At 34.3% G+C, this 14468-nt stretch overlaps 1 protein-coding gene across 1 annotated transcript in view; it reads left to right on the forward strand.

The window, feature by feature from the left end:
- FMN2 (formin 2) overlaps positions 1-14468 on the forward strand; it is a 152963-nt gene that overhangs the window by 10763 nt on the left and 127732 nt on the right. Inside the window, exon 2 of the mRNA XM_053973973.1 lies at positions 5984-6150. Coding sequence (XP_053829948.1) covers positions 5984-6150 — 167 coding nt within the window. The remainder of the gene's footprint in view (positions 1-5983; positions 6151-14468) is intronic.

Below are 14468 nucleotides of genomic sequence, written 5' to 3' on the forward strand. Positions count from 1 at the left end.
TTAATAAATGTCTTTTTCTTAATTCTCAGGCTTAGACAGGCTTTCTACTTTGACTTCTGAATTTAAGATGATGTGTGGGTTTAGTTCATACCATCCATGTGAACATAGCCAGGAAATCTGGAGGCAGAACATCAGAGAAGAAAGGACAACCTTCTTTAGTATTTCCACATATCCCTAGCTTTATTAATGTTCTAAATACTAAAATATAAGATAGAAATATGAAAAAAAATATTTTATGTATAATATGATAATATACCGTATAAATATATAAAGATATCAATATATAACATCTGTGGGTTCCCCCCCCTTAGAAACATAGGCTTTTATACAATCAGTGAAAGCAGAGATCAATTATTACATGGATAACAAGAACAAAAGGAAATATATTTGACAGTATTGTAGCAATGTGTGCCCTAACCCTAGACCTTGATCAATTTTGTTATATTTAAGGCTTATGTTGCCTAGAAATTATGGACTTAAAATGTATTTTATTTTGTGTTTATTCAAAGCAGAAGGCACTTTTAATTTTTTTTTTTTTTTGTTATGAAACAATATTGTGTGGAGGCCTGTTACTTACTAGGTTTTTCATGTTTTATGTAACCAGGCTGTCAGAAATATGTCACATGATTTTAGGAAAGTATCTGTCAATAAAAATTCAGTCGTTAAAAAAAAAAAATTAAAAAAATAACAAAACAGCTAAAGCAACCTCCCAGGATGAGAAATGTTGAACAGTTTACCAGTCTAAATCAGAAGAGGATTAGAAATTCCACAGTGAAAAAAAGAACAATAAATGAAGTTTCTAATACTGTAATTTTGGACATAATCTCCTAGGTCAGTCTTCAGGCAAACAACAGATGAAGTTAAATTGCTTCTTTTATACTGCAAATGCATATTTAATATGCACTTATGCAGTACTTGGGCTTATTATTTGAAGAAAAGTTGGTGAGAATACCAATTTCTGTTTCATTCCCTAGGTTACATGTGCATCTTGGAAAACCTCTTCTTTCTCAGCAGTTCATGTGTTGCACATTATATTTAGGCTGAGTGGTACAGGTTAGGTGAAAAACTGGAAATTTGAAAAGATTGTCAAATGAAATAAAAATATTGAAGAACTTTAATACTTTTTTATCATTGAGGTAATAATTTTATATGTAAAATATTAGTGTGCTTGAAATATTTGAGACCTGGTAAAGTATGCTGAACATCAAAAAGGTGAAAATGATTTGCCCTGAAAAATTATTCATTAAACTTTTGCTGTATAGTTTGAACAAATACTATGAATGGGTGAATATGTACTGAAAATTAAATGACATGTAGTTGCAATTGCTATCTCAGCTAAAAACATGAACATCTTTGCAGTATTTTTGTCTCTCTGACATGGTTGTCCTCTTCTGGCATTCTGGGGCATGTTTGGTGCTGCACTGTTCAGGTGCTTTGCCAGATGACCGAGGCCTGAGTTAGCTGCCACCTTGCTGCCAGCATACGTAGAAAAGGAGATAAAAAAAGAATTGGAATTAGACTAATATGGAACAGCAGATAGCTGAAATACAGCATTTCCTAACTTTTGAATGCAGCTCTTTTTTTTTCCCTCCTATTTTCTCTCTGTTTTTTTAATTTGGGGGTTTTTGTTTGTTGTTATTCTTTGTTTACAAAACTATTTTCATCACTGAAATCCTTTCTGAATGAAAAACCATAAGAAGGCTACAACTGTTTTTTCACATTTTGCAAGACTAAAAGAAAATATTGTAAATGGAAATTAACCATTTTGTCTATTCCTTCTTCCTTTCCCTTTATTTCCTGTACTGTCTCCCAAAAATAGAGCAAAGCCAATGTAATATTTGGCTTCAAAGCTTATGAAATCACTTTGCTGTGTAAGCATTTTTGATCTTACTAAAATGGACAAAATAAGGAGTAAAGTGGGGAAAAGGAAGCAAGCAGATTTCAGCTTTTGAAGATGCGAGCAGTATGTGCATAAGTCATGTTAGATCTTGAGGTGACTGAATAGGGTGTTCAGAACTGGTGTTATACTGAAAACATTCACTCTGCATTAGGAAGAATAAAAATGGAAAGTCTGTCTCCAGTGTGTGTGTAGGTTAAGAAGTGCTGATGCAGCTGCTGTGTTAATGGTGAAAGTGTGGTGTAGTGGTTTTTTGGAGAGACAATCACTGAGACTGGCAGAAGGGGGAGCTTTTGGAGTATAACTCATTTTGATCATTAGTCTCAGCTGGTGCTCACTGACAGCCGTGCTTCTGCGCTTTTGCAAATCCAGCATAAGGAGGATAGGAGAACATCTTTAAAGATAAATGTGAGGTTATAACAGCAAGATCCTCAGGGAAGCATTTTTGCAAACTCTGCAGCAGCACAGTGCCTTCAGTGCATGTGTGTGTTTTCAGTATGAGTACAACTACTCCAGTTTTCTTTCTACTTTCACTTCCATTCGTGTCTCTTCTTCCCCTTGATAATTTAGCAAGTTCAAAGCTAACAACATTTTTATGATTTTTCTGCTTCTTAAGGATTTTTTTTCTCACCTTGTAGCTCTTTGAAAGGCTTGTCTTCTGAGCATATGAAAGATCTATAAGGTGAATTAATTGAGTCAGGATTTGCTTGTATTTTTCTGTGGACAATACTGAACACTCTTTTACCCACATTTTTCATATAGGAAGACAGTATGAATGGAAACCATACTGGAACATGTGAATTTTCATTCAGTAGTGAATAGATTGCATATTCTACAGAGATAGTTTTCATGAACAGTGGTGTTCAATTCTTGATCATAGGGATTGGATGAGGACCTCTTGTGTCATAGTGAAGGAGACAAGATCAATAGTGCTTTATCTGCATGGGAATGGGAGAAAGAGGCAGGTCATATAAAGGTGGAGAACAAGGAACTTGGAAGCTGAGCCAGAAAATTCTGCCTGAGTCACAGTAGCAAAATTATAACAAAATATACACAGAAGGCCAGAATACCTGATACTTCCAAACTTAATCTCATGTTCCCATTCTTTTAGTTGATTCATTGTGTAATCCTTTGCAATAGAAGAAAAATAAAAGTATTTTTATCCCTCACTGGGGTTTAATAAGTTATTCTAAGCTCCTAAAAAAATACCTTCTGAGTTTATAGTCATCTTACTTGCTGAAGATTTTTGGCAGGGTCCTCAGAATACTTATTTGATCTAAAGCTGAAGTTCTTGTCTAATTCTAAATTTAGGATGCTTTCCATGCCTTGTGAAAATAATTAGGGGAAAGGTAAGAATTGGGCTCAAGAACTTCATGACCTGGGATTTCTAGGAAGAAATGTTTTAAAGGTGAACATAATGTTTTAAAGGGGGTAATTTAACCTCTTAAGGGAAAAAAGAGATCTCAGAGACCTTGGTTTTAATTTTTACTGTTTTCATGGCAGGTAAAGGCAGTCAAGAGAAATTTTTTGCCATTCCATTTAAACCCATAGCAGAAAACAGCTGATCATCTAATAATTATCAAATTATTCACCATTTAATTATTCCAAATTATTTGCAAACATCATCACCACCAGAAGGTATTACTTCATGTAATTACCTCATGAATGATTAAGGTGTCTGAGGCCAAAAGCTGTTACTGCTGCCTTTTATTTATAAACTAACAATGTAAAATTGTAGTTCAAAATTTTGTAGTTGACTGAAATTTAGCCTGAAATCCATTCAAATCAAATTGTTGATTCTTCTAGGTTAAGAAGTACTTGCTAATATAATTAAATAATTTTTAATATCTTATTTATTCCAACACTACTTCATGCTCGGATGGGCAAAATTATATAATTCTCTTACCATAATCTGAATTAATTAAATTCGTTGATGACTTTTTTTACACATATACTTATTTTCTGTTGTTTGAATAATAAAGTTTTTTAGAAAATAGTTAAAAACTACTATGAAAATTAAACTCCAAATGAATAGCAATTAAGATGCTGAACAATGTATTTGAACTTGAGCAAGACAGTTAAATGCTATAAAAATTAGCAAATGACTGGGTGAATTAAGGGGGGGGGAAGCTTCATATCCTGCTTTGTATTTTACAGATATTTTTGCTGCTAATTAGGTCAAAGCAAAAGGAAGGGGTTATTCTGGTTCTGAATATGCACGAGAAGACTCTCTAAACATGACAAGATTATTTAAATGTTGAAATGTCAAGGGAGGAAAAAAAAAGTAAATCTATCAACTCTGACATTCAGTAGTCGGATAACATTTCACTATATAACATAGCATGCAGAAATGTGTCAATTTCTTGTATAATTCTTTCTTTTTGGGTATGAGCAAAGTGATCCTCTGTGGTCAGCAAGAAAGATGCCTTGAACTAATAAATTGTTTTAAAGAATTAACAGCTGAACTCTGATAGAGGAATATGTTGAATAAGGAGTTTTGTTGGCATTGCATTTTAGATGGTGTAGCCAAGGAACAGAGGCAAACTAGCTGGCAAACATAATAAAATTTATGTCCTGTACAAGTTTCTCTCATAGCTTTTATTCCCTTGAATGTATTGTGTTTTGTCTAATAAAAGGCTAGCAAACTTGGACTAATAATCAGATAATTAACAGATCTTTAGATGCAGAGAAGAAAATCTTAGAAACAGCTTCCAACATTTTAATGCATTGTTTATTTTAGAGTGTATTGCCACATTAAATTAAAATATTGCAGAAACTTCTAGCCAAATGTGACTTAGAGTATCCTTTTTAAATTGCTTCCAGATGTTTAAAAGAAAAACCTTCTTCATATGTTCAGAAAGCCTGGGAAATTTTACATTTTGAATAAAGTCAATGTTCAATCAGAAATCTTATATATAAAAACCAATAGAATTATAATTATCAATGTTATTGTAATTATGCTAAATTACACTAAAATGCTTTCTTAACACAGTTTTGGGTTTTGGTTTTTTTAAATACCTTTGGCTTTGAATGAGTGGGTGGAAAAAACAGGCTATTGAAACTTACTTAGGTACAAGCTGTATTCCCAGCTAGTTTATATTCAAACATGCAATTAACTTTATTACTCCATTTGTCTTTTCTCTTTCAGTAGATCTATTTAATCTCTCTATCCATATCATGTGAATCTAAACTTTGGCATCTTAATACACCTGACATTTTAGAGATTAAGCAACTTAATATTCTTACAATGTACATTTTACTGCAATCTGCGTATGTAACTAATTTTTACAGTCTATTTCTGGCTAAACTCACAAAGCATTGTCGTATCTCAAACCACTAAGATTTTCTCCTTTTATATAACATATGCTTTCCTTTCATTTTCTGGTTGGATAACAAAAGAAAACACTTTGATCATGAAATCTGGCCCTATAAGAGGAATAAGTATCTTCTTGCTCGTTATAAGCTGTACTTCTCTGAATTGCTGCTTGTGACACTGCACATTAATTTGGAGCACTCCACCACTCTGGAGCTGTATACAATACAATTTTACACAGAATAGTTATGAGAGTTTTTTGTTACTATTCTTTTATTGAGAGCTTCTCCAAAGAAACACAGCAAAATTTCTCAAATACTATAACAATTTTATGTTTCAAAAAACAAAGGCTCATTCCAGGAGTTGACAGGTTAGACTCTGTACTAACTTTGTGTGACATCTTTGGAAAAGCTTGTTTCATCTCTTGCTAATATCTTGCTTTTCCCTTGAGACAATTGTATAGGAAATTGATGCTACAATAACAACTCATGGTTTTTGTTCCTACTTCATAGCGGAGCTGCCGCATATAATATATACATATATTTTCTTGAAAATTTTCTTGATCCTAATTAATCAGGCTCCAGATCACTTACAATCATTATGTAGAAATATTTTATATCAAAGACTTACTATCAGATACATTTTAAAGAATATTTTTATTTAATTTTTTTTTACTTCTATTAATTCAGATTTTCAATACACATTGTAATACCTAAACACTTGTGTCCTGCATATAGCTACAAATTCTTATTGCTCTCTCATCACCTTGGCAGGACGAACTCTGCTGGAAAAGCTCTTCAGCCAGCAGGAAAATGCACCGCAAGAAGAAGCAGAAAAACTCTGTTCTCGCATTATTGCAATGGGTCTTTTGCTTCCATTCACTGACTGCTTCAGAGAGCCATGTAACCAGAGTGCCAAGCAAAGCACACCCACGTTTGATGTAAGTACTGAAAAATTTGTCTTTTGCCTCTTTTGTGAAACAGGACATGATTTTCTAATAGTTTATCCCTCCTGAAAGAATTTGGTTTGTCATTTTAATGAAAATTGCCCTTAGGAGAGTGACCAGTTATTTTTCTCTGCTAAGGTATGTACGCTTTTGTATCCACATAAGTATGTTCTTCTATAACTTGATTTCATAACTTTTTAAGTTATAGCTCAGTCTTAGTCTGTTCCTCATTTTCAGTTTTCATTGTTTTCTTTGAATCAAAGCACTCTGTATGACTACCAAGATTTCTATCAATAGCTGCTTCACCTAAAAAATATATAAATCAAAGGAAAAACAGAAAACAGCATGTTAGAAAATTTTACAGAACACAAACTAGATGTCTATACTAAGTTGTTTGTTTGTTTGTTTGTTTGCTTGTTTTCCCTGAAAATACTTTTGATACAAAGTAGTGCAAGGGGGTTAATGAAAATATGCTGGCATTCCAGCTATAGTGTTATCTGTACCTGTGGGCTCTCTGGCCAGTTGTTTGCCTACTGTTACAAACCTGGTTGTAGACATAACCTTACATACTTTTTCTTTCTCTTGGATAATGAATTCAACATTAGGATCTTCTTGTTGTAACCTATGGCACTTTGTACTGTTTTATGTGGCTAAAGATAATTAGGGTTTTTCTCTCTACCAATTAGTTTCAAAATAGTATACAAATATTAACTAATCTACTTAATGTCTTGCTGATACAGTTAAGATCATCCCTACTCTACACATTAAGCTGAAGTTTGGTTACAGACACTCAAAAAAGGATTGGCTTAGATATGAGAGAGCATGATTACTTCTTAACTCTTTAAATCTTTCTCATCTTTCCTGAAGAATAGTTTAACACAACTGGAAAAGGGAAAACTGCAAGAATAATTTTTCTCCAATGAATTCTTATACAAGCTTTCCTAAATAACCCAGTTGATCTACAAAGATCTCTAACAATATTATATGCTTATGTTTTGACTTTAGTGTTACTGTTTGTTTTTCTTTAAGATGCAACATTTGAAACATTTTTTAACTAGTTTTTGAAATTAATTGAAAAATGCAGTTTAAATATAAAACTGAGGTTACTCAGGCAACCTAAAATCACACAGCATTTGAAAGTGCTTGTGGTTAAATATTCTCATAAAAGTTACTGGAAAAGACAAGCTTCTTATTTTTCAGGTTGTTTAAAAGAGTCGGGTAGTATTTTCCCCTCTCCTGCTGTTACCATATATTCAGCAATCACCTTTAGATTATTGAATACCATATTTTTAAAAGCTTCTCCTGCATTCTAAATAGAATTTTTTATCAAATTCAAAGTTTGCAGAGAAACAGAAAAGACTCTTTTTTGTATGGATATACCATGCTTTTTCTGAGAAACAGATATTTTGCTTATCTTTTGTTTAACATATCCAAAAGGAGGGACATAGTAGTAACCTAGTGCTGCATCAACCATCTGTCAAGGTCAGGAATTTAAGATGTTGCTGGATTAGCAGTGATCTTAATTTGACTCAGTCTTTCAGTAAGCCACAAATATCACAGCTTCTGTGACTATTTTTCTGTATCAATCCCCTAAATAGATCACACTCCTGGTAAAACAATATCAGAAGTAGTGTACGGCCCTGTTATGTAACCAGTACTTCATCGTACTTCAAAGGAGCATACAGCTGTCTTGAACACCAGACCTCCATAATTGAATTCCATGTGATGCAGAGCTGAGAGCTGCTGATGCTGAGTTTTGGAATTTGTTTCTACTCCAACCTCAATGACCAAAGACAGTACAGGAACACCTATCAGTTTATTCATTACATGTTCTCAGAAAAAAAAAAAAAATCTAGAATTTGCCGTATAAATTGTAATGGCTGAAAACTTGAAAACTGTGCATCTCCTTGTTTCTTAGAGTAAATTTAAAATATTTTACAGGAATAAATGCCAATTGTTATGTTTAACATAACAATTAAACATTTCAAAAATTAGCATGAAAAACATTATGATGATGCTGAATATTACTTTTAAAAGAACATGTAAGGTTGGTTAGTCGTGTCCTCTCTTGCATCTCTCTCCATGTGTGTACTTTGGGTTTTTTTTCCTAGTCACAATTTTCTTGTTTCTTTGTTTGCATTTTTAAAATTCATTAGAGCAAAACTTTAGTGTTGACCTAACAGCTTATTTTAAACACATAGGAATCAGGACTTGATTAAGGACTAGCCTTAATACCTAAATTTCACCCATCTAGAATTAAGAGGCACATCTTCTCTGGCCGTACTCCAAAATAAGGAGCAGAGCCAGACCCATACTCTTAGTTCATCTCTGAGCTCATCAGACCCCTGGTTCAATTTTGGATTGCCTCCAGTTTGGCTGATATCCTTTTCACTTAGCTGAAAATGCCATCAGCAAAGCTCCTGTAGGCCTGTCCTGGCCCCTGCCACCTTGTTGGCCTTCCTCCCTTCTTCACGAAGGTGCTTGCCTGTTCCTTAGTGTTACTTCTTTGACTGTCTTGATTTTCATCTTAGTCTGGTGCTTGTAAAGTTTCTTAGGTCACTCTTTCAGATTTTTTTTTTTTTTGCAGAATTTCTAACACTTTTTCCACTGAAACCTTTCTTTGAATCCTTTTCTCCTGTTCTGACTTATCCCTTGTCTTTCTGAACTTTAAAGTACTGTTTTTTTAAATTGAATAAAATCCATTATTCCTGTCTTGCTTAAGTGTGGTCCCACAAACTTTATTTTTTGAAGATGTTAGGTTACAGTGTATGAAAACAATTCAGTAAGTTTTGTTCACTCTATGATCTATTGCTCATGGCTTGAGATGAATATAAACAGATTATTTAAAAGTCCTATTCTCTCACTCTGATTCCCTTTTCTGGATGGCCTCTAGTGAATTTAATTTAGCATGGCTAATGCTGAAATCTCTTGAAATGTTTGCAATTGTACATTTTGATTATATTCTCATTTTCTTTATTATTCATGCCTGCTGGTCACCTCTACGTCTCCCTGTCTTAGAAATGTTTGTCCAAATCTTTTGTCTGTTTTCTCAGTAATGCAAGAGATCTGGTTTGCTTTTTTTCTCCCAAGATATTCCAGGCTTCAGTCTAGGTCATTAAAAAATAGTTCATGCCCTCTTTTTGATTTCTTTTTGGATCCTATTTCTTTCTCTTCCCCTTTGTCTGGCTGAAATTAAGCAGTGTAGTAAAAGACAACTTTCACAGCTCTTAGTTTCTTGGGCTAGTTTTATAATGGATCCTAGAATTCAGTTTCATTTAAATTCTTGGCACTTGTGTCTCTGGTGTACACTGTGGTTTGTGGATGTGGTGCTTACTCCTTTTCTCATATATGGCAAACATGATGGATCAATAAATGCCAAATTAGAGCACAAATCTTCAGAGGACTAACAGCATTAGTCCACATTTATGCTGAGGATAGTGTCCAGTTCACAAAGGCTTATATATTACTCATGTCTTTGGATAGATTTTAATGATGATTGGAGGTTCTTCATGTTCATGAAGTATCTCTGAACTTTTTGTCAAATTAGCCCAAAGCACAGAAATTTTAGAAGTGTTTTAAGAACTTATGAGAAAAGTTGCATGTTCAACTTTGGCCTGTTTTATCAATTATTTCTTTTGAAACAGCTGATGCCAGTTGCCCAGAATAAAAGATTAGTCTGAAAAATGCAAGTTGAACGAATAGACAAGGTTTGCTGTTTTTAAGATTTGGCTATTGAGAAGCAGTGGAATCTTTTGTTATAGCTCTTCCTACCTATTCTTACAATGTAAAGAGCATCTTAAAAAGTAAATGTTCAGTGGCAGGTTCTCTGTCTAGACATACATTGCCCTTACTGCTAGTTTCCCATTTGCAAGGAAGGCTGCTAATTATTGCTTCATTTATGTCATGACAACTTACTCATCAGACTATCTTTAGTCTTTCATGCCTCTCCTAGTATTTTATAAAATAAAAACAGAGAGTTTAACTAAAAAATAAAGTTGAGCAAGTAAATGGGCAACTTAGATTAGTAAAAGCCTACGGAAAGCGTGTTCTCTGAAAAAATTGCTTGCCTTTTGAATAGCTGCCTTTTAAATTTTTCCCTTTTTAGCAGCTGTGAGTTATTCAAGAGGGTTTCTAAAGATTCAAATTTTAAAAAAAATCTTTTGAGTGAATGATATTGAGACATAAATGTCATGTGAAAAAGTGTTGCATTCATAAACCATAGAATCATAGAATTGTTACGGTTGGCAAAGACCTCTAAGATCATCAAGTCCAACTTTTAACACAGCACCACCATATTCACCGTTAAAGCATATTCCTAAGTTCTACATCTACATTCTTTTTGAACACTTCCAGATATGGTAATTCCTAGTTCAATGCCTGACTACCCTTTCAATGAAGAAATCTTACCTTATACCCAATCTAAACCTCCCCTGGTGCAGCTTGAGGCCTTTGCCCCTTGTCTTCTCACTCATCACTGTGAGAGCTACCTACCTTCCTACATGTAGTGCAGCTGTAGTCTTAAGCTTTTTAGCATGATACCTCATTATATTATCTTAGTAGAGTAAAATAATCCTGAAATTGACATGTCTAAAGGGTGAATCTTTGGCAAGAATGTAGCAACAGGCAAGTTTTTCCTTCCTGTTGGAGGATTACAGTTTTTAATAAGTAGAGATCTCATCTGCTTAGCTCCTCTCTTAATAATCACCAAAGATATATGATAACTCTCTTCAGAGAGCCATCAGTAATGTGTATAAATTATAAATATTTGCATTAGGATTTACACTGTTCATAACAAGGAAAAATCTGTCATTTTCCTATCAATATGAGGCAACTTTCTTTAACGTCTAAAGAAATAGTTCTTTAGTGCTAAGAAATACTGACAGTACTTGCTGTTTGAATTTTATCCAGTAGTTGCAATTAACACACACTGTAAATATGTAGTCCGTAATTATGACTTCCTGTTTCCGATTTTCCAGTTCACATTGTATAGTCTTAAGCTACGGGCAGTTTTTTCTTTCATATCAAGTTCCTTCTTTTCTTTTTCCACTTTTCTTCTGACAAGCTTTGTGTTGTTTCTGAGCATTAGGTTTAAAACATCTAAATTCTGAATGAAAAATTATTTTGTGATAGGGACTTTCTTTAGTAATTTTGTAAGTGCTTTTTTGAAGAAAACAGAGCATACCTTAATATTCATACTGAATTCCTTGTTTGAAGAACTTAATCTCTCTTTCACACTGAAGGGTCCAGTAATGACTACTCTTCACGTGGCACTAAAAAAATATCATCTTCTCTCATCTTTGTTTGTGATTTGATTTTGACTTAGCTATATCTCTACATCTCTTTTCAGTGCTTCTATTTACTGGGTCGAGTACAGCTGTTAATGCCTTCTTGATTCATCAACAGTTTCAGCACATTCTATAATGAAAAGGCTAAATAAAGTCTTCTGGATATCTATTTTTTCTGTGTTATGATGTGATTTCATACACACACTGTCATGTTTGACAGTTTGGGATAGGCACTTCCCCTTGTGCCATTTGCAGTTATGATGCCTGACTAGGCTGTCATCTGTTTCTGAAATAATGCTTCCCCAAGGAAGCAAAGAGACAGACAGCATGAATGGAAAATGCTGCAAAAAATGGCTGTTTTCCTATTATCTCCTGGCCACCTGTGGTGATGCAAATGCTTTCTAAGGAAATAAAGATGCTGCTTTCTTTCTGCTGAGTAGGAGCAGATGGTGGGACTTTGCAAGTCAGAAGGAAGAGAAATTAGTGACATGAAGGCTTGACTTAATTTTAACTTATTTGCACTGCTGATATCAGTCTGAAAATTAGTAGGAAAACAGACTGCAAATAGACTCCTTTCTCAGAAGACAGAGACCCAGTTTGCAAAGTGATCAGTTGCAAAGTGATCAGTTTGCAAAGAACTTTCCCAAGTACTGACATCAGCTGGGAGAACTCTAATTCCAAACTGCAGCACATAGCTGGCAACGATGCATGCAGAATTTTTTCAAGCATACTTTCAATGCTTGGACATATAATTTGTAAGACTGAATGCAAGCCCATCTCAGAGCAGTATTTATCAGAGGAGTACATTGGAGTACTCGATTTTATCATAGTACATTGGAGTCAATAGTGAATAACACTTTAAAAGTGAACAAGTGAAAATTGTGGACTAGAGAAAACGGATGGTTAATCTGCTCTCTTAATCTTTGTCTGTAGTGTAGGTTACCATAGGAGTTCATTTTGGTAAAATCAGAGCACCCATGTCTCCTCTTCCATTGCCAGTCACACTTAGTGACACTTTGTCTTTTGTGGTGAGCAATTCTGAATGTTTTTGAGTGTGGTATAATGCAAACAGTTGGTAGATCATTGTGCCAAAGTATTGTTCTTATGCTACTTCCCTGCTTCCAATCTTAAAAAATAAAATTATTTTACTGTTGTTAGCTCAGGCCCAGAGGTCTTCTGTTCCTTTTACTCTTTTCTTCTTTCTCTTTCTTTGTTCTGCTTCCTTGTGGTGATGCTACCATATGCACTTTCAACTTAGATGTTTTATGTGTAGGATGTTGCTAGGTTTTCAGGGGATTTTTTTACAATTAACATTAATAACTTGCTTGCTGTTCTGAAGAATTGCCTCAAGAGCCATATACTGAATGTTAAGTTTACACCACGTGTTTAAATTTTTTGGTATCATTGTGCATATGACGAAGGTGGTGGTCAGCCTGTCACCTCAAGAGGTATTTATATTTTATGACTTTCTGTAGGTTAGTTCTCTTTCTTCAGAATGTCAGTCAAAAAAAGATGTCTTTTCTCACTTGGAATTGCAAATAAATTGAGGGTTGAATTTGCATATATATTGCATATCTCTTTCAAAGAGAGTTTTTATAATAGTAAAAATTACATTGTCAAATCGCATAGAGAAATTTTCTAAGGAAGCAGTTTGATTTGCATGATTCAATTTTTTCAGAGTCCAAACTTATGGAAGAACTGTGTCAGTGTAAATGAAAACAATTCCTGATGAGGAAGCTTCTTGTCTCATCTTACATTTTCTGATGAGTCAATGAAAAGACAAACCCTCAGGTCATGTCAGTAGTAGCTGATAACCTGGTGGTCTTGGAATGTGGCCTTCTAGTTGTGGTGTTCTAGTTAGATGTGCAAAGAGGCTGGATCTTGACCTGTTTTCTTGAAAGCTAGCCACTGTTCCTTTTTCCAAGGAACATTTACTCTAAGCTCACCAGTTGAATCTATTCAACTCACTGTAACAGAATAAGAATAGATGTAAAAATATGAAATTTATTTTCCTGATTTCCTTTCCCAGTGAGAGCTCTTACTGCAGAGCTATCAGCTTTTTTGCCTTTCCTGGGATATAGTGTTGAATTCTAAGTGAAATTTGATGGGATCAAACATGTTTTTTTCTCTTTGGTTGAGGAGGCTGAAGTCATTTAATGGGAAATAAATGTTTCATGATTTTTGACAATTGAAATGTTTTTAAATTCATTGTTGAGGTACATTGGTTCCCTGAAAAGAAAAAAACCCTTTGACTCAAGTAAAATGCTTTTGTAACAAATTTAGTTCATGAGGATAAAGTGCCGCTTCAGCTATACATTATAGTATTATGAAGGACTTGCTGGTTTTCAACCTTGGAAAGCATCTGTGCTCACTAGTGCAGCCAAAGGTAGCACAAGTCAAGGGCCATGTTTAATCACTGCTCTGGTTCTGTCAGTGGCAAGACAGAGCTTTGTTACTGAACCTGTCCTCAAAAAGTAAACCACTTTCCTCATTCTTAAAAGTATTGATTTCTTTATTTTAAAAGCTGCTTAAAATAAAGCAGTCTCCTGCTGATAAGAGCATTTTGAGGTAGTCTGGCTCTAGTTTCTCAAACTAAAACCTTGCTTCTACAATTAACTCTTTGTGTGCAGTAGAGAACATGCAGTTGACTTTCTTTCATTTTAGAGGTTGTATGCTTAGTGTACTAGAATGATTAAACCTCCTGAATGGAAAAAAATTAATTCCTTCCACACACCTGAAACTGACTAAATGCCAATAAATTATATACAAATTTGGACAAACTCTTTGGAGCTCTTAGCCTGGAAAACACCTCTGAGATGTGGAGTCTGGTCCCTTCTTATCCCAAGTAACATAAAATGGAATTCCTCTATGAGTTTATCTCATTACCTCTTAAATGCAGTTTTACATTTTCCTCTCCTCATTCTTCAATGTCTTCCCACTGAAAGAATGTCATCCAGAATGACTTGATGAGTAGAAACCTTCTCATGCCTACTGCTCTGTGTTTACTCTTGGCCCATTTATACTTGC

This window comes from Vidua macroura, chromosome 3, assembly GCF_024509145.1.
Source record: "Vidua macroura isolate BioBank_ID:100142 chromosome 3, ASM2450914v1, whole genome shotgun sequence".
NCBI classification, from domain to species: Eukaryota; Metazoa; Chordata; class Aves; order Passeriformes; family Viduidae; genus Vidua; species Vidua macroura.